At 56.9% G+C, this 26135-nt stretch overlaps 2 protein-coding genes across 4 annotated transcripts; both read left to right on the forward strand.

Annotated features, from left to right (window-relative positions):
* The first annotated feature begins 9818 nt into the window (after positions 1–9818).
* Positions 9819–19123, forward strand: PGAP6 (post-GPI attachment to proteins 6). 3 transcript variants are annotated; one of them, XM_082670557.1, is made up of 13 exons: positions 9819–10074; positions 13603–13780; positions 13862–14054; positions 14327–14454; positions 14655–14923; positions 15007–15326; positions 15720–15807; positions 15883–16006; positions 16424–16560; positions 16968–17146; positions 17215–17361; positions 18188–18304; positions 18653–19123. In XM_082670557.1, the coding sequence occupies exons 1-13, from the start codon at positions 9945–9947 to the stop codon at positions 18947–18949; spliced, it is 2307 nt and encodes a 768-aa protein (XP_082526683.1). In that variant the 5' UTR covers positions 9819–9944; the 3' UTR covers positions 18950–19123. The 3 variants fall into 3 exon arrangements, with proteins under 3 accessions (XP_082526683.1, XP_082526684.1, XP_082526685.1); XM_082670558.1 differs by having other exon boundaries at positions 14360–14454; XM_082670559.1 differs by lacking the exon at positions 9819–10074 and adding an exon at positions 13072–13187.
* Positions 19124–20431: 1308 nt separating this feature from the next.
* On the forward strand, positions 20432–23639 carry MRPL28 (mitochondrial ribosomal protein L28). The gene is made up of 6 exons (XM_082670560.1): positions 20432–20514; positions 20872–21169; positions 21856–22008; positions 22329–22463; positions 22559–22645; positions 23254–23639. The coding sequence occupies exons 2-6, from the start codon at positions 20882–20884 to the stop codon at positions 23359–23361; spliced, it is 771 nt and encodes a 256-aa protein (XP_082526686.1). The 5' UTR covers positions 20432–20514; positions 20872–20881; the 3' UTR covers positions 23362–23639.
* Positions 23640–26135: the final 2496 nt, after the last annotated feature.

Here is a 26135-nt window from a genome sequence, read left to right on the forward strand (position 1 = left end):
TTATTATTATGTCACATATTTTAAATGTCTTGAGACATCTTGGCTGTTTCATCAAACCACTTCCAACCCTGCACAGGTCAGGCCCTACACTGCTCTGGGACTCTGAGGCTGCTGTAGCCCAGCCCCAGACTGATCCCTGTTCCCAGAGACAGTGCAGTACTTGGCTCACGGTACTGCTCTGTGCAAGGTGGCCACTTCCTGTTGGGAGGTGAGCCTGCTTCCCCACCCCCTTTGCATCTGGGCTGGCCCTGTGGCTGGTTGTGTCTGCACAAACGCTGGGTAACATCCTCATCTGGGCCTTAGAGATCTACACTTCTGCCTTTGCCGTTTGGGATGCACGGGCTTGGACTTTCCTTTCCGTGTAAAGAAGCCTAAGGCAGCCACAGAGAAAGAGAAAGAAAGAGCCCCCAACCCCCAGCCATCCCTACCAAAGCACCAGAAGTGTGGGTAGTCATCTTGAGAGTTCCAGCCCCAGCTTATGCCTCAGGGAGCAGAAGAGCCACCAGCTGAACCCTGCCCAACTCCCTAACTCAGCAAAGAATCAGCAGAAAGTATCCTGGCTGTTGTGTGAAGCCGTTCAGATTTGGGGTAATTTGTTGAGATGCCTCCCACTCAACCCAGCCTGGCTCAACTGAGCTCATCTGAGATGTGGAATCCCTTGTCTTCTCTGTGGCCAAGCCAGGGCTCAAGTAGAAGAGTGGCCCTAGGTCCACTGCTCCTCCGACCACAGTTCCCTGCATCCTCTTCTGTCCAGGATCTGTGCAGCTTCTGTGTGAAGACTTCAGGCTCACAGGTGGCTGGCTGAGTGAGTTAGGAGACCTGAGTTTCGACCCTGGTCCTTCTTCTAAGGCTACACCTTTACCCGCCCTGAGCCCCCGTCCCCTCCTCTGGAAAGTGCTGCTGACGGTGCCTCAGGGAATAGGGTTCTGGCACATGGGCTGCTTCTTGCTCTGTCCTGTCTCATCCTGTCCCCTCTGGTCCCTGTTCCTGTCCCTCTCCTGCACCCTGACGCCCTCCTCAGGCTTCCAGACCCACTGCCGCTGTGTGGGATTGCTGGGGGATTTACCTCCCCCAGAGGCAGAGATGTGCACCCTGCATCTCCCTGGCCCCCATATCGCAACAGTTCTGGGGTGCCTTCAGAGGTTCCCGAGAGATCAGGCCAGAGTTCCATGACCTGGGCCTCCTCCTCTTCCCTTTCCAGACCCACTTCCTACTCCCCCTGAGTGTTCTCTGGGACCACGTCCTAAAACATCGTTCTCACATTTTCACACAGGTCCACATCAGGGTCCACCTCCAGGAAACCCAGCCTCAGAAAGGAAGATACCAGAAGGAAGCACTTTATGACCGCATTTGATACAGCAGAGCACAAACACGAGGCTGTTCATTTCTCCTCTGATGCTGACTCTCCTCCCGCGTCCGGCACTAAACGTGGAAGCACTTTATCAATACATTTGCTCGGTATTTATTTCTCCGTGACCGCATTCCTCCCTTCTAGACTCTCCTCTCGCATCTTTTGAGGAGTAGATCTCATAGCCCTCAGATCATTTTCAGTTGTTACAGGTCCAGTTTCACGTGGGTTAAAACCCCCGCCATGTATCCACCTGAAGAGTCCTTTCTCTCCTTCCCCCAAGCCGGCCAGGTTTGGTCCAAGTGAGGCTGGTCTGCAACAGCGTCCTTTCTCTCAGTCTCTGTCCTCATCTGGTGCATGACTTTCTTGTCTCCAAGTTGTTGACATTCAGCTTCCTCCTGGCAAGGCAGCCCTAGTTCCTTCTGAGACTTAGGACGACAGACATCCTGTCTCGGACCCTGCACCCCTGAGCCCTTCAGATAGAGCCAGGGCCCAGGGCCAGTGGTCAGCTGTCCTCACCTTGACCCACAGACCCCAATCAATGTTCCAACAGGATTGTTTTGTGGTCTCGAATTACAATACGGAAATGCAAGGTGCCTGACTACCCAGACTCTCTGAAGAAGATGAGGGTGAGAGGGCTTGTTCTGCAAGCTATCAGTCCTTGTTACATAGCTGTAATAATTCCGACCATGTGTTGGCCCAGGTATTGACAAGTAGACCAAGGGAACAGGATAGAGAACCCAGAAACAGACTCATACATGTACGAGCACCAAATATATGACTGAGGAGCTGCTGCAGATCAGTGGGAAATGCAGACTTTTCAATAAACATTGCTGGGTCAATCAGGTATCCATATGGAAAGAGAGAGAGACCTAATCCTACATACACAGAAATAAATTTCAGGTAGGTTAAAGGCCTAAATATGAAAGGCAGATCTATAAAGCTTTCAGAAGGTAAGAAACTATAAGCAGGACCTTCTAAGGGGAAGAATTTCTTCAGGCACAAAAGGCACTAATCATAAAGAAAATGATTGACAAATTCAACTACATTAAAATGAAGAACTTCATAAAAAACACCATGAAGATATTAAAATGGCCCAGATCTAAAACACTGACAATACCGAATGCTAGCAAGAATGTAAAGCAACAGGAACACTAGTTCATCACTGGTGGAAATGCAAAATGGAAGTTACTTTGGAATATATTTTGGTGGTTTCTTACAGAACTAAACATACTCTTACCATGTGCTGTAGCAATCATTATACTTGGTATTTACTCAAATGAGTTGAAAATGTATGTCCCCAAAAAAGTGCACATGGATGTTTATAGCAGGTTTATTCATAATTGCTTTATTCATAAATTGCCAAAACTTGGAAACAACCAAGATGTCCTTCAGTAGGTGAATGGATAAATAAACTGTGGTGTATCCAGACAGTGGAATATAGTTCAACAATAAAAAGAAATACAAGGGACTTCCCTGGTGGCCCGGTGGTTAAGAATCCGCCTGCCAACGTAGGGGACACGGGTTCAAGCCCTGATCCGGGAGGATCCCACATGCCACGGAGCAACTAAGCCCATGCGCCACAACTACTGAACCTGCACTCTAGAGCCCACGAGCCACAGCTACTGAGCCCGCGTGCCACAACTACTGAAGCCCACGCGCCTAGAGCCCATGCTCTGCAACAAGAGAAGATATCGCATTGAGAAGCCTGTGCACCACAATGAACAGGAGCCCCCGCTCAACGCAACTAGAGAAAGCCTGTGCGCAGCAACGAAGACCCAACACAGCCAAAAATAAATAAATTAAAAAAATAAAAATATTAAAAGAAAAAGAAGAAAGGGTGGGGAGTAGATGAAACAAAGCTGTCAAAATGTTGATGATTGTTGAACTGGGGTGATAGGTATGTGAGGGCTTGAGTGTATGATTTGATTTCAGTGTATGTTTGAAAATTTCTATAATAAAAGGTAAAAAACAAAACAGGTCTTTAAAAAAAAGAAAAGAAAAAAGAAATGTGCCATCAAGCCCTAAAAGGATATGGAGTAAACTTAAATACGTATCACTTAGTGAGAGAAGCCAGTTTGGAAAGGCTATATACTGTATGATTCTGACTATATAACATGCTGGAAAAGGCAAAACTCTGGAGACAGTAAAAAGATCAATGATTGCCGGGGGTTGGGCACTGGAAGGGATGAACAGGCAGAGCACAGAAGATATTTAGGGCAGTGAAACTACCCTGTATGGTACTATAATGATAGATACATGTCATTATATATTTGTCCAAACCCATAGAATGTACAATACCAAGAGTGAACCTTAATGTAAGCTACGGACTGTGGATGATTAGGATGTAGGTTCTTCATCTGTAACAAATGACCGCCCTGGTGGGGGATGGTGATAGTGGGGGAGGCTGTGCATGTTTGGGGGCAGAGGGTATATGGGAACTCTGCACTTTCTGCTTAATTTTGCTATGAATCTAAAACTCTTAAAAATAAAATATATTAAATACACACACACAGACTATGAAGAAAGAAAAAGACAAGTCACAGAACAGGAAAGAATATTTCCACCACTTAAAACCTGTGCACGTCTAGTGCTCTATGACCAGAAATCAGTGAGTAAAAGACCAATGGCCCAACAGCACAGCAAATACTTGAAGATTCGTTTCTCCAAAGAGGAAATTTTAACAGCCAGTAAATAACGCAAAGGTGCTCAGCCTCAGGAGTAATCAGAGAAACGCAAATAAAGTCATGGTACAAATCTCCAAGTCTGAAAATTCCAGATATTAGCGAGGATGTGGACCACTGGAACCCCTCACTGCTAGTGAGACTCTCAGCTGACCAAACCCGTTTAGGTGAACAGCGTGGAGTTATCAAGAAAGGGAAAAGACAAGCTACAGAGCCAGAGAAAATATTTGCAACTCATAAATCTGATCAGGGTCTAGTATGAAGAATTTATAAAGAACTCTTACAAGTTAATAACAGAAAACCACTCCGCCCACACCCTCCCGTAACCCTCTCCCCTTGAGTGTGGGCTGCACCCAGTGACAAGGAGAAAACAGCAGGAGATGGGAGGTTGTCTTCAGGATTGGTGACCAGACCCGCTGATCTGCTTCTTCCTTTCTCCTCCCCCACATCCTGCGTAGAGCTCCAGCTGCCCTACGGGCAGGTCCACGTGACAAGGAACCCAGGTCTCTGGCCAACAACCAGTGTGGACCTGAGGCCACAGCCACGGATGTGAGTTTAGAAGCACATCCTACCCCAGTCTAGCCTTGAGATGACTGAAGCCCCCGTTGACACTTTTGCAGCCTGACTAAGGATGAGATGGGTGGGGAATGAGGGGCGACAGCCTTGAATTTCTGGGACATTCCTGCTTGGAGAGACCCTGCCCTGCAGGGTGGGAGGAGGGGGCAACCCAGTAGAACCAGACTCCGTACCAGCCCTGCTGCTGCTGTCTCCTTGCCCTACACCGGCTCTCCAGCTGTTTCTAATCTTGTGCCTCTTTGGGTAAACGTGGAAGTTTCCAGGTTGCCCCTTCCCCAACACCTGCAAACCAGCAGCCTCTCAGGAGACCCTGAGTCTGATTTTCACTGACTTCTAGTTACCTAATTATTGTTATAGATTTCTAATTTAATTCCATTGTGGTCAGAGAGCATATTCTGTATCACCCAAATTCTTTGAAGTTTATGGAGAACTGGTTTTTTGTTTTGTTTTGTTTTTGGCAGTACGCGGACCTCTCACTGCTGTGGCCTCTCCCGTTGCGGAGCACAGGCTCCGGACGCGCAGGCTCAGCGGCCATGGCTCACGGGCCTAGCTGCTCCATGGCATGTGGGATCTTCCTGGACCGGGGCACGAACCTGTGTCCCCTGCATCGGCAGGCGGACTCTCAACCACTGCGCCACCAGGGAAGCCCAAGAACTGGTTTTTAAAAATTATTTATTTATTTGGCTGCCCTGGGTCTTAGTTGCAGCATGCGGGCTCCCAGCTGTGTTATGCAGGATCTAGTTTCCCAATCAGGGATCGAACCCAGGCCCCCTGCATTGGGAGCACAGAGTCTCAACCACTGGACCACCAGGGAAGTCCCTTGACGCTCTTTTAATAGGTGCATACATATTTATTTCTTCCTTATGAATTGACCCTTTTATGGTTATGAAAAAAAAATTTTTTTGGTGATACCTTTTGTCTTGAAGTCCACCTTATCTAATAGAAATATAGGGACTCCAGTTTCTCATGTTTATTATTGCATGCTGGGTCTTTGTCCATCCGCTTACTTTCAACCCATCTGTGTCTTTATGGATGTAGATAGCTGGGTCTTGCTTTTTAGAAAATCCAGTCTGATAATCTCTGCCTTTTAATTGGAGGGTTGGAGTGTGTAGTCCATGAATAATTAATGTAATTATTGATATGGTTGGAGTTAGGTCTCCTATTTTATTATTTGTTTTGTGTTTGCCCCCTCTGATTTATATTATTTTCCTCCTTTCCTGACCTCTTTCGGATTAAATGAATATTTTAAAATACCTTTTAATTTATTTATTGGATTTTTAGGTATACCTTAGCATTATTTTTATACTGGTTGCTCTAGGGATTGTAATTACATCCCTAACATTTCACAGACTATTTAGAATTTATACTGTGCCACTTCATGTAAGATGCAGGAATCTTGCAACCATGTAGGTCTGTTTTCTCCTCCCCCTGTCCTGTCTGCTCCATTGTTTCTGCAGAGAAGTCATAGGTTGTTTGAATTGTTATTCCCTTGAATGTCATTTTTCTCTGGATGCTTTCAATATTTCCTCTTTTTGTTTGGTTTTCAGTAGTTGACTATTATGTGCCTGGGTGTGATTTTCTTTGTACAATTTCTTCTTAGGATTCACTGAGCTTCTTGAATCTGTACATTAATGTCTTTCACCAAATTTCTCATGTTTTTTCTGCCTCGTTCTCTCCTATCCTTTTTTCTGCCTCGTTCTCTCCTATCCTTCTTTTTAAAAGAATTTAAAAAAATTCTTTTTTTAAAAAAACATTTTAGACCTCTTTTCACCCCTGCTCGGGTCACTGCAGGGGGAGCCAGTGTGGGTGGCTTCTTCTCGGAGCTGGGGTCCCAGGTAGCCTGACCTGCATCTGCCAGCCCAGGGAAGCTGGTGAGGGCTGCCAAGGGGGAGCACTCAAACCAGAGCATCACTCTTGGGGCATCCTACCCTGGCAACATCTGCCCCTGTCACTCACTGCCACCAGGGGACCACTTTCATCTTTCTCATCTTCTGTAAATTTCCGGGATATGGGATATTTCCAGTGTCTTCTTTTGGACTGTCTTTTTTTCAGTGTGTGAATTTCCTTTCTATCTTAGGTATATTCACCGTTTATCACACAAAGCACATGTTTTCTCCCATTTGTCTTTTGACTTAATTGATTGTCTATCCTTTCACACTTTTTATAATTACGTAGCATTTTAAAAAATGTAGTCAAATAAGTAACTTTTTCTTCATGTTCCCCGGTTCCCTGTCTTGCTCAAGAAATTCTTTCCCATGACTGTATTCTAAGGCACGTGTTCTAGTTTCCTTTTAATATTTTTATCATTTTATTCTTTTTTTAAAAAAAATTATTGGATTATAGCTGATTTACAATGTTGTGTTAGTTTCAGGTGTACAGTAAAGTGAATCAGTTATACATATACATATATCCACTCTTTTTTAGATTCTTTTCCCATATAGGTCATTACAGAGTATTGAGTAGAGTTCCCTGTGCTATAAAGTACGTCCTTATTAATTATCCATTTTATATATAGTAGTATGTAAATGTCAATTCCAATCTCCCAATTTATCCCTCCCCTCTTTCCCGCCTAAAAATATGGAACGCTTCACGAATTTGCATGTCATCCTTGTGCAGGGGCCATGCTAATCTTCTCTGTATCGTTCCAATTTTAGTATATGTGCTGCTGAGGCAAGCACTATCATTTTATTCTTGACAGTTGACAGCCTGATCCAGTTGGAATTCATTTTTCTGTGTAGTGTGAGGTAGGATACAGAACCGTGTATCCGCAAGACCTCGAGAAGGGGCCTCCTGCCACTGGGCCTGTTTCCATCTTCACATTTGGCCTCCCAGGTGGGTCCTTTCCATTTTTTAAAAAATATTTATTTATTATTTAGGCTGCGCTGGGCTTCAGTTGTGGCATGCGGGACCTTTTTGCGGCATGCATGTGGGATCTAGTTCCCTGACCAGGGATTGAACCCTGGCCCCCTGCATTGGGAGCATGGAGTCTTACCCACTGGACCACCTGGGAAGTCCCTCCTTTCCATTATTAATACTCTGTTACGTAGCAGAGTTCTCCTGAGCCCCCTAGATGGAGCACCGATGCCTCCTCTCCTGCCTGCTTGGGGAGCTTGGCCCGGGAGCCTCACACTGAGGTGACCCTCAGAGTGGGTAGGGCTGGTGGGGGACCGCTGAGCCCAGCCTGGGGCAGGGATGGATCTCGGCTGGAACAGTCTGCAGGGCTCAGTGCTGACCACAGCTGCTGTCCCCAGCATGATCTGGGTCAGTACAGTGCACTAAAATCGAAGCTCAGCAAAACCCAGAATTGGTCTCTGTCCCTTTAAACTGAGAACCTGGGAGCCCCCTTCGGCCAGGGGTGAGGGGGGTCCAGCCTAGATTCCAGAGGAATAAAGGGTCTCTTTTAAGGGTTCACACCTGGGACTTCCTTCCCCCACCCTCCCACCATGCCTCACCGTCCCCCCTTACCCCCCAGCATTCAGTGGCCTTGGGCTCCCCGGTCAGCTTCTCTTCCCTCCCGACCGGTAAACCCTCACGCACGCGCGAACACCCCCATACGTACAAAGTTCGAAAGGTGCAAACAGGTATAGCCCCTCTTACCAATCCTCGGCCACAGGGCTCCCTTCCCTCCCCGGCTGCTGGATGCTTCCAGGCATTCTACGTCTTTAAGATATGCAAATTAAAAAATTTTTTTTCTACAAAAATGGTAGCTTTCTGAACACATTATTCTGCCCTTCCCTTTTTTCAGCTAATAATCCCCCTGGTAGACCATTCCCAATTAGTACACAGAGCTTCCTGGTTTTCCTTTTACAGCCCACTGGATCAGTGTTTATAATATCACAGTGTTTGAATTTCGATCTGGGTACCCATGACTCTAATGCCCATACCCTCATGACCAATATCTAGGTGCATGCTGCACTTGAATGCAGCCTCACGCTTCTGTGACCATATCTGCAGGGAAAATGCACAGCGGTGGCAGGACTGGGGCTCCCGGGAGGCTCAGCAAACCTAAGAAAGTCTGTGGGCAATGCCACCCTTTCGGTAGGATCAAATTTTTTGACCTCTGCAGATTTGTTAGGTGAAAGAAGGCCTCTGGGTGCTTTTCAGTTTGCATTTCTCTAAGGAGGGAAATATTCATCTGCATATCCTTTCCAGGAATCTTCTCTGGTGGTTTGCTGTGGGAGAGTTGATATTTCTTATTTACTTGTAGGAACTCTTTATTATTAGTAATCTCATTAAGATCGGCCCTTTGTGATGTGAGTTGCAAGTGTCCTTCCATTTGAGGCTTGTTTTTTTTTTTTGAGGCTTGTTTTTTGAGTGTGGTTACTCAGTTTTGCTCGTAGCTGAATTTCTATCTTGCCTCTAGCCTACTGGGTCACATGTAGAAAAGCCTTCGCTTCCCCTAAACTGTGAAAAAGTTTCCCCATGTACTCTTCCAGTCCCTCCATCGTTTCCTTTTCACGCTGAAATCCTTAATCTGTTGGAATCTACCCGGATGTCAAGGGTGAGTGAGTCCCACCCACTGACGTGAATCGCCACCTTCACAGTGTACGAAATATGTACAATGAGCCTTTTCATTTTTCCATGAAAGTGTTTTTCACACATACTCGTAGCGCCTTTGTGGTGTGACGCGCCGGGAGGCCGGCCGGGGAGTCTAGCTCCGGGAGGCAGGAGCCGGCGCAGGCTGACCGGACCTCGCGCGGCGCCCGGCCCACGAGCAGGGACCGAAAGACACTGGCGTCCCGGGGTCCCCCCAGCGCATCCAGAAAGCATGTGGGGACACTCCGCGGACGCTTCGAATCTCCTGCGCGTTCCAAGTCACGCCCCACCATTTCTCTCTCTGAACCAAGACCCCCGCGGCCCCCGGGATCCCGCGCCACCCTTCGCCCCCATTCCTCCCTCCGCCCCACGTGTCCCGAGACCCTCCACTCCATCCCGCCCCGCCTCCCCCACCTGCGCACTGTCGCGGGCCCGAGTCCCCCACCAGTCCGGACCTCCCTCCGACCCATTTTCCCTGCGCGCCCTCTTGGTCCCCGCATCGACCCCCGCCCCGCGTCGACCCCCGCCCCGCACCCTCCTTCAGATCGCCTTCCCCGCGCGCGCCCCGAGCCCAGCTCAGCGCCGTGCGCCCGGCGCCGCTCTCCGGCCCAGCTCCCGGCGGGGCGGGGCCTCTCAGGCGGAAGTGCCCGGGGCGCCGGCGGCTGGGACCGGCCCGGACGATGGGAACCCAGGGCAGAGGCGGCGGCTGGGGCCGCAGTGGCGGCCGTGGCTGCCCGAGCGGCGGCGGGGGTGGGCGGCCGGGTACGCGGGTCGGCTAGCGCCGGGCCGAGCGCGGAGCCATGCGCCAGGCTGGGACCGGGACCGGGGGCGCGTTGGTGGCGGTGGTGGTGCCGGTGGCTGTGCCGCTGCTGCTGCTGCTGCTGCTCGCTCGGTCCCCGCCTGCCGCCGCCGGCGACGGCCAAAAGAGCGGTGAGCGAGCGCGGACCCGCGGGCGCCATCCCGGGGGCTCGGGCTGGGGGGCGGAGGGAACAGTGGGGGGAGCGGCCGGGATTGTGAGTCACCTGGGGGCACCTGTGCGCTCACCTGGCGCGGACGTAGGGCCCAGGTCCCCACCCTGGGTTGGGGGCGCAGGGCGGCCCCTTGCGGGGCACCGAGTGTGACAGCGGGCGGTAGAAGGGACACCCGCGCCCCCTCCTCTGTCCCCGGGGCCGGGTTCAGCCAGACGGTCCCCTTGGAGCGAGTCCTCCCTTCCTTCCTGCTCCTCCTCCTCCCAACGGGTTCTGGTCGGGCACGAGCCTCGCACACCAGGACGTGGGGGTGAAGTGGCCCAGGGGGATTCTTCTGGGACTCCAAGAGCTGCGGGGGGGGAGCTAAGAGCCCCTGGGAAGAAACGTTGGGCCGTGGGATTCCTGGGTCCTCATCTGGTCTGGGAGAGGGCCAGAGTTGGGAAAAAGTTGCTTAGATCCTAGAGTAGCAGCTGGGGTGGGTGTAATGCCTCCACTCCTCCCAAGGTGACCACCACCCTACTGCGGTCACTTTCAACAGCTGACCTTGCTTGTTGGAGGCTAGACTCCCAGTCGTCCTCAGGACACTAGCAGGCCAGAGTGGTTCTGAGAAATGGGCACCTCTGTGTTGTCTGGGAACTTCCATTCCCTTTGACGAAGGCCCAAGGCGGTGGCTAGACCAGAAGGTGCTGTCCTTGGGGTTCTGCAGGATACCTGAGGATGCTGAGTAAACTGCCTGATTCCTGAGGCCTTGGGCTCTCTGGTGGCAGGCTGGTGGGGCTGGGAGGGCCCAGATACCCCACCGGCCAGTAGGCAGCTTACCCAGCACAGCCTGGGGCTGGCTCCCAGCCCATCCCCCCTTCTCTGAAATCTTGCTTCTCCAAGCTCCTGTTTCTTTGAGGGTTGTGCCTCTGGTTTCTGAGCTTGGCACAGCTTGAAATGAAAGGCAGTTTCCCCGAGATGGGCCCCTGATGAAATTGCTCCATCGGGTACAGATGAGAAAGTCATGCTTGATTTCTCCTTTCCTCCTTTTCCGGGATCAGGGCTAGGTGAGGGGTCACTGGTGAAGAGTTTATGGAGATGGAAAACCTGGGGCAGCCGCTCACCTCCCAGGCCTGCTGAAGTGATCCTGATTTCTGTGTGATCCTGGCTTCTGGGGTCTCTGGGTGGGCAGGGTCTCCGCACTGTGTGCCTGTCCTGGTTTGGAGGATGTGGGACAGGGTGCCCTTACTAGGGTTCCCAGGACAGGCTCAGAGACTTTCTTTCTCCTACCCCCAGCCCTGTGTCCTTGGAGGGGGTTGTGGGCAGAGCAGGTGTGCATGTGATTGGTGCTCCCTGATATCAGAAATGTGTCTTCCACATCTGGCTCAGATGGAGAGCTGCAGAGCTGGGGGTGCAGTGCTGGAGGGGCTGTGTGGCCTGGGAGTGGGGACCACTGGGTCTTAGGGTGACCCCTCTTATCTCTCATGCACCTGCTGAAACTTCACAGCCACCAGCTGGGTTGCAGGTGTCCAGGGCTGGCAGGGGCCAGAGGACCTGGACACTCTCTGGTCAGGGGGCTGCACACTGCAGCGGGACCTCCCCTGCCTGGCCCCATCTAGAAGCTGGGTGCCCGGTGGGCTGGCTGACTGTTTCTCTAAGGTCCTGTGGTCCTGGGGTGGGGGGTGGTGGTGGGGGGAGGGTTGCAGCAGCCTCAGGAGAAAGTTTGTATTAGCTCAGTGGCTGCTAGTCTCCTGGCACTCAGGCCACAGTTGGCAGTTGGGACTTGGTGGCCAGTAGAACTGGAAAGCCTGGAGTGTGTCCTATGTGATGCTTACCCCTGCCCAGCCCCCCATACCAGGCTCCTCCGAGCTCAGACTGGCTTTGCAAGTGGGCTGTTATCTTTTCTCAGGGTGTTTCCATGGCAGGGTCAGGAGGCTGGCAGGAAAGCCAGCTGCTCACCTGGTTCCCTTACCTGCTCACCTGGCCCACCTGGAAGGGCCGGGCTTGCTGCTGGGGTGGTGTGAGTTGCCAGTTTCCCAGTGGGGCAGGGGGAGGTACCCAGCTCAGAGGAGAGGGAGACCACACCCTGCTGTGTCCACAATGCCTTTCTTCTTAAAGCACTTTAACATCCATTAACCATGGAGGGAGGGGCAGCCAAAGGGAGGTGCTGTCCGCCTCAGCCAACTCAGAGGAAGCTAGGACCCAGAGAGGGGAAGGGATGGTCAAGGTCACGCGGAGAACAAGGCCTGAGCTGGTGCTGGGGCCACTGGGGCCACGCTTCCTACCATGCAGCCCAGGTGTCTTGTCAGCCACTCCTGGGACACAGAGAGCACCAGAGCATGCCTGTTCTCTGGGAGGCCCTAGAGGGGGGGTCTGAGTGGGCACCCTCACCCACTCATGGGGCAGGTGGTTACACCATGGGCCCCAGACACATGCTCCAGCCGAGGTTGTGCCGGACACTCCCAGGAGGGTCCCAATCCAGGTTGGGGCCACAGGCCTCTGTGCCCAGTCCCAGCAGACCTTCAGAGCTGGTCTGGGAAAGGCTGGCATGACAAAAGGGGGCTGCAAGTGCAAACTTTTGGAGTGTGTGGGGGAGGGCAGCTGGCGAGTCACGGAGGTGGGGGCCTGGGAGCTACTGCCAGTACTGGGGCGCAGGGGAGCCCCGGGCTGGGGCCACTCTGCAGGGGCTTGTGCCCACTGGAGCTGGGGGGTAGCCATTCCAGCCTAGGTCCCCTCCCCACAGGGTCTCTGCCTGCTTCCTGTCTGGGTGAGGAGGGGTGACGGCTCTGGTGCAACTGTATCCCAAATCATGGCCTGAGCAGGCGGCCAGCCTCCAGACCTGGACTCCCTGGCCTGTCCAGTGGAACCAGGATCAAGGATGCTGGAGCTAGGGAGGCTCAGAGGAGGTGGGGGAGAGTGTCCTGGCGTCCAGTGCCCAGGGCAGTTGGGGGGGTCCCACCCTGACCACTTCCTGTGCCCTTCAGACTCCATCCCTCAGCCCTGGATGTGCCAGGGCTGCAGTGGAGGGAGGGGAGGGGGGCTGTGACCAGTGTGGAGAGGAGCTGCCGTCTGAGTGGGACTCTTCCTGCTTCTAAGGTCTGAGACCGTTGGGGTGATCGGTGTTGGGTGGCTTGGGCCTTGTTGATAAGGGGTGGCTGGTGGTTGGGATGTGGAGATCTGGGGAAAGTTGGCAGAGGAATGGCTGTGGGAGACTGAGCCTGTGAGCTAGAGATCATTGGCAGAGCTGGAGGGGTTTAGAAAGATGGATGTGTGCACGTGAATGGGAACGTGATGCCTGAGTGAAAACTTCTGAGCCCTGGGCCCTTGCCAAGGGCTGGGGGGGAGCAGTGACCTTTCCGAGGTCAGAGTGGGCATGCCAGGCATCCCAGGGGCTCCATGGCTTCCCTCGCCCCTTCTCTCTGGCCCAGGCCAGGCATGAGGGCCTCCATCTTCTCCCCAGGGGAGGGGGATCCTGGGCACCCTGGCCCGGCTGACAGCGCCTTCTCCGCAGATGCCAGGCTGGTGTCGGAGCAGTTTTCGCAGGCCCCGCAGAAGCTGGCTTTCTACAGCTGGTATGGCAGCGCCAGGCTCTTCCACTTCCGGGTACCCCCAGACACAGTGCTGCTGCGCTGGCTGCTGCAGGTGTCCAGGGGCAGTGGCCCCACCTGCACCAACGTGGAGATCACCGTGTAGGTGCCCGCCCACTGCCCCCACCCCCGCCTGAGCCGCCTGGGCGACACCTGAGCCTGCCCTGTTCTCCCTGCCTCCAGGTACTTCCGCTATGGTGCCCCTCCCGTCATCAACCCACTGGGCACCAGCTTCCCTGACAACACCTCCGTTCAGCCCTCCTTCTTCCTCAAGATGCTGCACAGCAACGCCTCCATCAACATCTCCCACCCAGCACCCGGGGACTGGTTTGTGGCCGCCCACCTGCCCCCTTCATCCCATAAGATTGAGGTGAAGGTAAGGGGGCTCCCTCCAGGGACAGGGGGTGGGCAGGACCCCACAGTGCATGAATGGCCAGTCCCTATTTTTCATCTCCCCAGGGCAGACTTTGCTCAGGGCTCTGTTGCCCAGCCTTGCCCCTCCACCCTAGGGCTCTATGGTCCAGCCCTGACACCCTTCCCCACAGGCTCTCTGGTCCAGCCCCACCTCCCCCAACCCTAGGGCTCTCTGGTCCAGCCCTGCTGCCCCCTCCTGGTTCCCCTTCTCCCCTGTGCCTACTCTCTCCTTAGGGCTTTGTTCCCACCTGTGCCTACATCTTCCAGCCTGACATGCTGGTCGTGCGAGTGGTCGAGGTCTCCATCCTGGAGCCTGACGTGCCTCTTCCACAGACCCTTCTCTCCCACCCCAGCTACCTCAAGTGAGTGGAGGTTGGGTGGAGTGGGTGGTACTGCTGTCCTCACTGTGGGTGAAAGAGCAGTGGGTCTGTGTCTCTGGGTCGTGCTAAGAAGTGGGGGCTAGGTGTCTCGCGCCCTTTGGCTACCACTCTGAGGGTGAAGTATATGGGGAGGTTGGTTGAAGCTGCAGAGCCCAAGTGAGGCCGTATCCCTTTGGCTGCAGGGTCTTCGTCCCCGAGTACACCCAGGAGCTGCGGCTGGAGCTGCAGGGCTGTGCGTCCAATGGGAGCCTGGGCTGCCCTGTGCGCCTCACCGTGGGCTCGGCCACCCTGCCTGGAAACTTCCAGAAGGTGCTCACCTGCAGCGGCCCCACCCAGGCCTGCCACCTGCTGCTGCCCTCACCACCCTGGGACCGGTGGCTGCAAGTGACGGCCAAGAGCCTTGCCGGGCCCCATGTGTCCGTGGCTTTCAGTGCTGTGGCTGCCCTCACAGGTGGGCTGAGCGGGGAGATGGCTCTACCCCCTGCCTTCCGCCCTCAGGCCTTCCTCCAGCTGAGCCCCTTGTGGTCCTGACAGCCTGCAGGCCGTGGAGTGTGAACTTCCAGCACCTTCTGCAGAGCAGCCCAAACCAAAGCAGCAACGCCTCCACTGGTCTGCTGCCCCCGACCCCCAGCTACCAGGACCTGGACCGGAGGGGCAGGGTGGGCGGCGGCTCCTTCTGCCTCAGGAGCTTCCCCGTCCTGCGGGAAGACGTGGACGTGGTATCTGTGCGCTTCCAGCCCCTGGACAGGGTCTCGGTGCTCGTGCAGTCGGACATGCCCTCGGTGATGCGGCTGAACCTCAACACAGGCATGGACAGCGGGGGCTCCCTCACCATCTCCATGCGGGTCAACAAGGTACCTTGGTTCAAGAGCTCCTAGAGGCCCGGCTCGGATCAGGGCTCAGGGCCCAGGCCCTGCCTGGGGGGAGTGATGCTGCTCAGGCCTCCCTGTGCCGACTTTGGCACGGAGACGGGATTGGGGTGGCCTTTTGGGCAACAAAGTGAGCCCAGCACGCCTTGGGCCAGAACAGGCACCATCTGAGAAACAGAAGGCCTGTTCTGCGGGGCAGCAGGTCCCCGTCGGCAGGCCCAGGGCTGCAGGTAGGGTCAGAAGCTGGGTGCCGCAGGCTTGGAGAGGAAGGGTCCTGGTAGGCCCTGAGCCAGCGGGGGCCACAGAGAACAGCACCCAGCACCAGGGGTGAACTTGAGGTGGAGGCCAGGGCCTGACCCTGAATGGCCTCCTTTCCAGACTGCGATTGCCAACACCTCAGTGGTAGCCTGTGTGACTGCTGCCTCACCCTTGCTCAGCTTCAACGCTTCGCTCAGCTGCACCACAGGTATAGGTGGCATCCGGCCCAGGGACCAGCAGGCCTTCTGGCTCCCTATGACCAGGCCTTCCTCCTCCCCTGCAGCCTTCTTCCAGGGCCACCCCCTGTCTCTGAGTGCCTCTTCTCCCACGGCCAACCTCATCATCCCCTACCCAGAGACAGACAACTGGTACCTCTCCCTGCAGCTCATGTGCCCTGAGAGACCTGAGTAAGTAAACTTGAGGGCAGCCGGCCACATGGTTGCGCTCGGGACCATGGACAGGGCTGCCCGCATCCCAGTTTGGGACTGACCCAACTTCCTGCAAGCCGTGCAGGGTCAGTTGACTTCTGGGAGTTCTAAAGTGTTCCCCACCTCCACCTGGCCACTCTTCCTGTGGCAGCTCTGAGAGTCCGGACACAAGCAGGGGGACTGGTCCAGGACACAGCCCCAGACAGGCTGGTACTCGGGCAGCGGGAAGAAGAGGGGCATCTTGGCCTCGCAGAGCTTGTGGCTGCTGTCCTCCAGGGCTCGGAGCTCGGGGGCCTCAACTCTGGGTTCATGTGTCCAAGACCCTGCTGGGAGCACTGGTGGGGGACTGACCGGCAGACCTCAGCAGCCAGCCTTCCTATGGCCCCTTCCTCGCAGGGAGTGTGAGCAGGCCTCGGTCCTCGTGGAGACCACCTTGAACTTGGTGCCCTGCTTGAATGACTGTGGACCCTACGGCCAGTGCCTCCTGCTGCGCAGACATGGCTACCTGTATGCGGGCTGCAGCTGCAAGGCAGGTGAGGGACAGTCCTGATGTCTCCCCCTACTCGTGCCCTTGGCCTCCCAGCCCTGTGCCTTCCTCTGGGAGCCCATCCCAGCTCTGCCCCCGAAGAGCAAGGACAGATGCCCCCTTCCCACCCCTACCGTGCCCCCGTGCGGGCACAGAGAGTCACCTCCAGAGATGGTACTGCCTTCTGATCTTGGCCTCCCCTGCCCACACCTGCCCACACCTACCCACACTGGCATCCACCTACCCACATGTGCCCCACACCTACCCACACCTGTCCTGGCCTGCTCAGGGGTGAGGAAGGGGCTTCTCTGCAGGGCCCTGGGTGAGGGGCGGGCCCTGAGGTTCCAAAGTGCCCCCTGCCAAGCCTGCCCGACTTGCCCGGCTTCAGACCCCCTGCGTTGCCTTGGCCCACAGGCTGGCGTGGGTGGAGCTGCACAGACAACAGCACAGCCCAGACGGCGGCCCAGCAGAAGGCGGCTGCCCTCTTGCTTACCCTGAGCAACCTCGTGTTCCTGGCCCCCATCGCCATCTCCGTGCACCGCTCCCTCCTGGTGGAGGCCTCCGTCTACGCCTACACCATGTTCTTCTCCACGGTAGGCCTGCTTGCTCCCCTGGGGGTGGTAGGGGGACCTGGGCTGCTGCTCACCGCCTGGCCCCACAGTTCTACCATGCCTGCGACCAGCCGGGTGAAGCGGTGCTGTGCATCCTCAACTATGACACACTGCAGTACTGCGACTTCCTGGGCTCTGGAGTGTCCATCTGGGTCACCGTCCTCTGCATGGCCCGGCTGAAGGCTGCCCTGAAATACGTGAGCGATTTCCTGATACCCGGGGTCTGGGCTCTGGGTGGGTGGAAGCCCTTGTGCACAGCGTGTCGAGGGAGACACCAGAAAGGGGGTTTGGCCGCTGCCCTTCAAAACCTCTTGTACTGACCAGTCGCCTGCTGGAAGAGGCTGCCTCCAGTTTTGAAGGGACTGTGTCAGCTGCTCGGAGGATGCCAGGAAAGGAAGGTGGTGGGCGGGGTTGGGCGAGGCCTGTTTCTCTCCCAGGGCCCCATTCAGAGAGGAGGTCTGGAGACCCAACCCTGGACCAGACCTCCCTGAGAAGCACCCAGCTGTGCTCCTGGAGTCCCTGGTGCTGAGGACACTTCAGGGACTTTTCTGCTGTAGCTGGGCTTGGCTGATGGAGATGCGTGCCCTGGTGCCCTGCCTGCCCAAGTTTGTGCCCCAGAAATTCACCTGTGGGGAATTACCTCTCAGTCCAGTGGTTAAGACTCCGTGCTTTCACTGCTGAGGGCGGCGTGGGTTCAATCCCTGGTCAGGGAACTAAGATCCCACAAGCTGTGCAGCGCGGCCAAAACAGAACACATTAGAAATCCACCTGTAGATGGACCCTTGGGACTGATGGATCCCAGCAATACAGGAGCTGGAGGAGGGGCACCTCCCTCCCAGCCAGCAGAGCAGGGCAGGGTGTGCCAGTTGCTCCAAGGGGACTGGCAGAGGTGCTGGGGGGCAGTAGGGACAGTGGGATGACCAGCAGGCCCAAACCACCTGCTCCTGCTGGACCTTGTGCCATTAAAGACGAACCAGGCCTAGGGCTCCTGTGACCCTGCCATCGTCCTTGTGTTTTGCCCAGGTTCTGTTTCTCCTGGGCGCTCTGGTCTTCGCCATGTCCTTGCAGCTGGACCGCAGGGCCGCCTGGAACACAATGGGGCCTTGCCTCTTTGCCATTGTGGTCATGGTCACCATGTGGGTAAGGAACTAGGGCAGGCCTGGGGTCCTGCCCAGGCTCCCTCTCCTGGTAATTGGGGTAAAAGAGCATGGGCTCTCCATACACCCTTACTCTGGGAGGAGAGAGCATGGTCCCTCATTTTGGCCATGTTCTCAGTCCTGGGTCTGAGTCCTCCAGATCTGCTGAGGGCTGCCAGTGGCACCCACAGGGGCTCAGTGTGGCTTCATGCCCAGGGCCTGGGCCTGAGGAACCCATAGATCTTTGTGCCCTTGAACCCCTCCAAGCAGCCCACACTCCCAGACCAGGGCAGGCCCCTGGGAGCTGTGGCTGCAGCCCCTGTGCCAACACTCATGCGGTGGTTTTCTCCAGGTGTACCGCTGCGGGCGCCGGCGCCACTGCTACCCCCCCTCCTGGCAACGCTGGGTCTTCTACCTCCTGCCCGGCATCTCCATGGCCGCTGTGGCCATCACCATCTACACTTCCATGATGACCAGCGACAACTATTACTATACCCACAGCATCTGGCACATGCTGCTGGCAGGGAGCGCAGCCTTCTTGCTGCCACCACGTGAACAGCACACCAAGCCCTGGGCCTGCTCCCAGAAGCTCACCTGCCACTATGAGATCTGCAAGAACCACCGGGACGAGCTGTACACAGTGACATGACACAGCCAGCTTGGGGACGTCTGCAGCTTTGATGATCTCTCTAGCCAGGGGCAGGACCAAAGGAGAGGGACCCTGTCCAGATCCATTTCCAACTGAATAAAATTGCCCTGAGCACTCTTTTGCTTTCTCCTCCTGAGGAGAGGACCACACCCCCAACTCCCTTGTGCCCACTGGCTGCCAGCTGACTCGGTCACTCTGCAGGTCCCAGCTGGTATCTGCAGTGGCCCCTGGGGCCTGGGCCTGGCTGCCTGGAGACCACAGGTACCATGTGGGGTCAGGTTCTGAGTTCTTCTGGCCTGGGGATGGTTGGAGGGAGATATAGTGTAAAAGTCCCCCATTGCCCTATTCCCCTGTGAGGCTGTGGTATGAGAGACCCAGGTGGGCCGAGGAGGCCTGAGCCCACCTCCCATGGGCCCCTGCCCCATAGGCTGGGAGCTATGCCATCCCTGGCTCATTGACACTTTGTGCCCCTGAATGCCAGCCTGCCGCGGGCATGGGGATGCCCCCTGCTAATACATTTGCCATGTGAAGGAGTGACCACATTTACCAGGGAGCTGATGTCACTGGGGTGTCCGTAAGGGCCAGCTGCCATGGGTAGCATGGGGGAGGCTGACTTTTGGCTGTCCAGCCCTCCCCCTTCACTCCCTTTGGCTCTCAGTTTTGGAGCTGCAGGCCCCTGAGATGAGGTTCCTGGGGAGGGGGCTGCCAAGCTGCTCTGGGAGTGCTGGGCCTGCAGGACACACCTTGTCCCATCTTTGTGTCCCACTGACCCCTGGGTTCCTGGGCCCTGTCTAGGGAGCATCTCCTTGAGTTACTCCCAGGAGAGAAGGTGATGGCTGCCGACCCCCACTGGCCCAACCACACGTTTTGGGAGGGGGCTCCTGGAGGCCTGGCCCTGCCTTTCTCCTTCCTCTGTGGTGGAAGCACGGTAAGGGCTGCTGACTGCCCCAGGAGCAGTGCCCTGCCCCTCCCTAAGGGGCTGCTGTCTGTGTGAGGGTGCTGGACAGGGCTGCTGAGCCCAGGGTGGGGGGCACGCACTCTCCCATCTTTTGGCCCTGGCGTCTTCCCTTCTGAGTCCTGTCCAGGCTGCGGCCTCCCTGGAGGCTTCCCGCACCCCCAGTCACCCAGCACTTGGCCACTGGAGCATTCTCTAGGCTTGTAAAGCGGAAACATTTATATACAGTATTTTGAGGAGGAATTTTTTCAAGACATTTAAGACGTATTTTTCTGTAGCTCTGATTGCACTGTGATTGGTGAATTTAATATTCTACATGAGGTTTCACGGCAAAAGAGTTTTTACATTGTTTTCTGCGCTTCCTCCGGGAGGAGGGGAGGTGGGACCGAGAATGACAAGTCCCTGCTCCCGGGAAATGGGCCCACACTTGCTGACGGTGCCTGCAGCTGCCGCCGTTTCCGCAGCGAGTTTTCCACGGTCCCTAAAGACGTGAAAGGGGGCGGGACGAGGTGGGTGTAGACCGACCGGCTTTGCAGCCAGTCAGCGGCGAGTGGAGGGCAAGGTGCCCCGACACAATTTCCGGTTCCGCCGGGGAGCGGGACTCGGTTAGGTAGGTGGTGGTCCGGCAGTGGAGTTGGGGTCTTGCGGTGGTTGGGCCGCCCGGGGTTACGCGGCTGGGGTCGGGGCCGCGCGGGGGCTCGGGGTCGGGGTTGGGGCCGCGCGGGGGGCACGGAGGCGGAGCCGGGGGTCGGGATGGGGCTGGGGGCCGGGGGCGGGAGTCGGGGGGGGGGTCGGGCCGCTTGGAGTTACGTCGCTGGCCTCGGGGCCGCGCGGGGCCATGGGGCAGGGGTCGAGGCGGCGCGTGAGGGTAGGAATGGGGCGGGGCGCCGGGGGCTGGAGTCGGGGGTGGGGGTCGGGGCCCGCGTCCGGCCGGGCGCGCGTGACGGTGGTCCCTGCCTCCTGCCAGGCTCGCCGCGATGCCCCTGCACAAGGTCCCAGTCGGCCTGTGGAAGCAGCTCCGGCTGCGGGAGGGCATCTACTCCCGCCTGCCCCAGCACTACCTGCGTTCCCTGGAGGAGGCGCGGACGCCCACTCCCGTTCACTACAGGCCACACGGGGTCAAAATCAAGATCAACCCCAAGAACGGGCAGCGGGAGCGCGTGGAGGACGTGCCCATTCCCGTTCACTATCCCCCGGAGTCCCAGCTGGGGCTCTGGGGCGGCGAGGGCTGGGTGCAGGGTCACAGATACATCAACAACGACAAGGTGGGTGAGCAGAACGGGCTTGAGCGGTACTTCTTGGGCCTCGCTGCCTTGCTCCGGGCTCTGGAAGTACCTGGACAGTGAAAGGGACCCCCACCCCTCGGGGAGAGGGAGCTTATAGTCTGGTGGAGACACAGCTCCATCTGAAGAGTGTCCTCAGGAGTAAAAAGTCACAGTTTTGGCAGCCAGATTAAGTGTATAGATGAGGAGCCCTGAGTGGGGAGAAGAGATGGAGAATGAGGATTAAGGTCACCTGTCAGCTTGACCGCCATACTTTCCCTACTTTTTGTGACACCTACAGGGCTGGCATTTGGGAAGGCTGAGAGGCTCACCTGGGAGCAGGTCTCCTGAGTCTGCTCCCTGAGCTGTGTTGCCTCTGGTGGGGAGGCAGGGGGGAGGAGGGGGCTTATGTCTTTGAGACCTCCTAGGCTAGAGTCTCCCTTTGCCTTTGGCCCCTTGGTCCCTGGTTTGGGATATGATGACCTGTGGACCGTGGAGTTATGGTTGTGTGTGTGGTGTGTCTGGAATAAACACCAGCAACTTGGGCAGGGTCTGGGGAGAAGCTGACCTCTGGGTGGGCAACTGGGTCCCCAGGTGGGGACTGGTTCGTGCAACTCCACATGCCCAGTCTCCCCACTCTAGTGTGTGGGGAGAAGCAGCAACGCTCACCAAGATTCTTGCCCCCTCAGCTCTCCAAGAGGGTGAAGAAGGTGTGGAAGCCGCAGCTGTTCCAGCGTGAGCTTTACAGTGAGATCCTGGATACCAGGTTCACCGTGACCGTGACCATGCGCACCCTGGACCTCATCGACGAGGCCTACGGGTTTGACTTCTACATTCTCAAGGCAAGCAGATCTGCACCACGCTGGGGTTCCTTGTGAGATGTAAATGAGACCATGTCCCTTTCTGGGCAGCCCCAGTGGGAGTTCATCACTGTGGACGGCCATCTTGCCCATGTGGCTGAGGGAGCACAGCTGTCTCCTTCTCTGCTCTTAGACCTTCCTTGCTTCTGGTCTGGGTGCTGGGGCTGCCCACCTGGCCTAAAGTGCTCCACCAGGCTGGCCTGGGGGCTGCCAGCTGCTGGGGAGGAAGCTGGAAGGGCCGGCTGGTGGGGTGGGCAGGGCCCTGCCCACAGCACCTGGCCCCATGCAGAGACTCTTGCCAGACCCCGAAGGAGGACCTGTGCTCCAAGTTTGGGATGGACCTGAAGCGAGGGATGCTGCTGCGGCTCGCCCGACAGGACCCCCAGCTGCACCCAGATGACCCCGACAGGAGGGCGGCCATCTACGACAAGTACAAGGTCAGGGCTCCAGCCTTTACTTACTGCTCCTCGTGGGCCCCCTGGCTGGCTGCCTGACCCTGACCTCACCCACAAGCCCATCTCTGTCTGCCCAGGCGTTTGTCATCCCGGAGGCGGAAGCCGAGTGGGTTGGCCTGACGCTGGACGAGGCCGTGGAGAAGCAGAGGCTCCTGGAAGAGAAGGTGAGCGTGTGTGGGCACCAGCTGCCCTGCCCTCTCAGGAGTGGGCAAAGCTGCCAAGCAGCAGCCCCTGGGGTGCGTTGACAGGGGCACTGGGTGGGCTTGGGAAGGCACTGCTGCCCAGCGGGAGCCATGGGCTGTGGTCTCCGCGTGGCCCACTCCCTCCCCTCCAGGTCCTGACTCTCTCCTGCCCCCGCTGGCTGGTTTCGTGGATGGGAAGATGGATAAGAGCTGGATGCTTGGCACTATCGATTTCTGTGGCCACCTAGTATTCCCCGGGGTCTGCCCAGTACTGCACTGAGGCCTTTTGTGTCTGTCCCCTAGAGGAGTCTGGAGCGTGTCATAGCTGCCAGGACAGGGGGCCTGTCGCAGCTGCTGCCCCTTCTCTCTGCCCGGAGTCTCTGCAGCCAAGGGCCCTGCAGCCCCTCTCCCACGAACAGAGCACTGTCCTCTGGGCTGGGGGCTACCGGATGGCAAGTAGCCTTGCTTGACCCTGTGGCCAAGCCGGAGGGGCCTGGTCCTCTCATGCTTGATTCCTCTCGGTGTTTGGTCAGGAGCTGGATCCCCACCCTCCCCAGAGTGCCTCACTGTGACCTGCCTTGTCTCCCTAGGACCCCGTTCCTCTGTTCAAGGTCTACGTGGAAGAGCTGATCGAGCAGCTTCAGCAGCAAGCGCTATCTGAGCCAGCAGTGATGCAGAAGAGAGCCAGCAGGACGTAGCCGCAATGGGACCTGGACCTGGCAGCCAGGCTCAGCACCCCGCCCCCTTTGGCACCGTGGACAGAGCCTGGGGTGGTGGTGAGGGCCACCCATGGTCGTGTGTGCTGGCCGTGCAGCTCCCGGGTGGGGTGGGCTTTGTGGAGGCCCCAGGAGGTCTCTTGTCCCAGGATCCCCAGAGGCCTGGGGCCCTCTCGCTGCCTCTGTCCCCCCCTCCCCGCAGTGGAGGCCCTGCCAAGGCAGGTCATCACCCTCGGGGGACAGTGTGAGTAAAGTCTGAGCTGGGCTGTGTGTGTGCTGCTTTGCTTAGAGGATCAGGCTCACCCCATGCCTCAGAGACCCAGGACGCAGCTGAGGTGGGTGGTGGTCCCTAGGTGTGTAAGGTTTTGGTGCTTTTCTCTTCTCTGGGAGAACCCAGCATTGTGGGAGGCATCCTAGGATAGAGTAGGACTGTGCTCGCTCCTGCTCAAGGCACATTGCCTGGAATGTTCTCCAGAGCAGAGACCTGGTGCTATGCTCTGGCTCTGGGAGTGGCTGTATGGTGTCCACACCAGCACTGCCTTTGGGGTGGCAAGCACCACCCCCCCAGCTCTGGGAGGTGCAGGGACCCCAGAAGGTGCTGCTGGTGCCAGTGTCTCGCAGGGAAGGCCTTGAGTCTGGAGCTTCTGTTAGCACCTCCCTGTCACAGTCCAAAAGGAGGCAGAAGCGACATGGCCTGCGGGGCCTGTGACACAGATGTTCCCTCTTCAGCTGACCCAGACCTGAACTTGGGTGGGGATGTGGCCCCCAGTGGGAGACTGGACCAGGCACCTGAGGCCTTTCCTGCTCTGAGATTTGGGGGTGGCATGACCCTCTTTGCTGACCCAACCTGGAAGTCCTGAGCACTGAGACCCATTTGGGTCTCTTTGGGAGGACACAGGTGGGTTCCTCTGACCTGGTCCTGGCAACTGACTGAGGGGCACCAGGCTCCCCTGAGGGAGCCGTGGAAGTGCTGCCACCTGGGCTGTGTTTATGGGGCGGGAGGCCATAGGGAGCATGCAGCTGGCCAGTGGGCACGGCTGCAGGAGGGCCCTGGAGGCTCCATGGCTTGCAAGGATGTCATCCAGGATTGGGGGCTGCCTCTGGGTCAGAGCCCTGGGGGGAATGCCCAGAGGTCACCAGTCCCAGTCTCCTCCGGGGATGCCTTGAGACCCCACGTGTCCTCATCCCTATTCTGTGACCCTTTTAATTTTTTAAGAATTTTACCAAAAGCTGATGATGCCCAGCTCACGCCTGGCCCGGCTCTGTGGGCTGGCAACGCCCAGCCCAGTTGTCTGAACCACACAGACTGCTGGTGCTCTGGGTGGGCCAGTCTCCCCAGCTTCCACCTCCTGGTTCCCTCCCACATTCAGGATCCCCTTTCTGTGCCCCGCCCCCCTTCCCCCAACCCCCACCCCCAGTCTGTGGCCTGGGTACCCCTGCAATGCATACCCAGAACATCCCAGTTCACTGATATTGACTCAGGTACCCCTCCCTTGCCTGCTCCTTCCCGCCCCAACTAAGACCACAGGCTGAGGGGGTACCTGTGCCATTCCTGGAGCCTCGAGGGAACTGAGGGACCTGGCGCTGGCATAGGGCTTGTGGCCTGAGCGGGGTGGGGGCTGGGCCCGGTGTGAGCAGTACGGGGGAGGGGAGAGGTGGATGGAGGGTGGAATTGGCCTCCCTGTCAGCACTGGTGGGCCCAGGCTGGCTTCTGCTGGCTCCTGGGAGGAGCTTGGCATGCCCTTAGCAGGTCACTTGCCCCCTGCATAGCCTGAGGCTGGACTGAGGTGGGGGTCTGAGTGTGGTCCTGGCCCCAGAACTAAAACATGAGCATTTTTCTGGTGGTGCAGCATCAGTTTCATCAAATTCTCACAAAAATCCTTGACTCAGGAAAGGTTCAGAAGCCCTCACTGAGTGACAAACTCACTCCCCAGCCCCAAGAAAACAATAACCCAGACCTTCCGGTTTCGTCTGGGAGGTGGGAGTGGGGAGAGGACACAAGGGCTGCTCTCATCCACAAGCATGGAGCCAGGAGCTGAGCTGCCCATCAGCCACACATCCTTGCCCTCCATGTGTCCCACCCTCCCAGCCCTGGTCAGGCGGAGGCCCCTGAGCTGCCTTCATTTCCGTCAACCACACCTCTGCACAGTCTCAACCACAGCCTCTTTGTTGCTCTGTCAGAGCTCCAGTTCTGCCCTGGCTGAGGCCCTGCAGCCCATCGGAACCCTGGGTTGGTGCAGGGCAGGGGGTTGTGCTGATCAAGGTCAAACCTATGGAAGCATGAGCTGCCCTGCGCTGACCCATGGCAGCAAACAGGCCATGCCCCTGTCTGTACCAGCTGGGTCGACCCTCCTGTGTGTTTCTATGACAACAGCTCAACCAGTCAGCTTCCATGCTGGGCTGTGGACAGGAGGGTGAAGCATCACTATGGCTATGGACTGGGGACGGGCCCTCGGGACCAGCACTGGAGGCCTTGACAGTAGCATGGCCGTCAACACCGTGATGTGTCAAGGCCCTGTTGTGTCCACTGCCTGATTCCACTGTCCCTGTGTCCCAGGGCAGGCAAAAGGACCAACCCTACCTAGAGAGGGGACAACCTAGGCTGAGAGCGGCAGGGCTCAGTCTAGGGCTCTGTGCCTGACCCCTCACTATCAGGGTCTGCAGGGTGGCAGGTGTGCAGAGGGCAACTGGAGCCCTGTCAGGGTGCTGGGAGCATAAGGGAGCTGCTGTGGGGCCCATCCACACGCACTGGGACC

The sequence above is a fragment of the Grampus griseus genome (genome assembly GCF_964374135.1).
Source record: "Grampus griseus genome assembly, chromosome: 14".
NCBI lineage: Eukaryota > Metazoa > Chordata > Mammalia > Artiodactyla > Delphinidae > Grampus > Grampus griseus.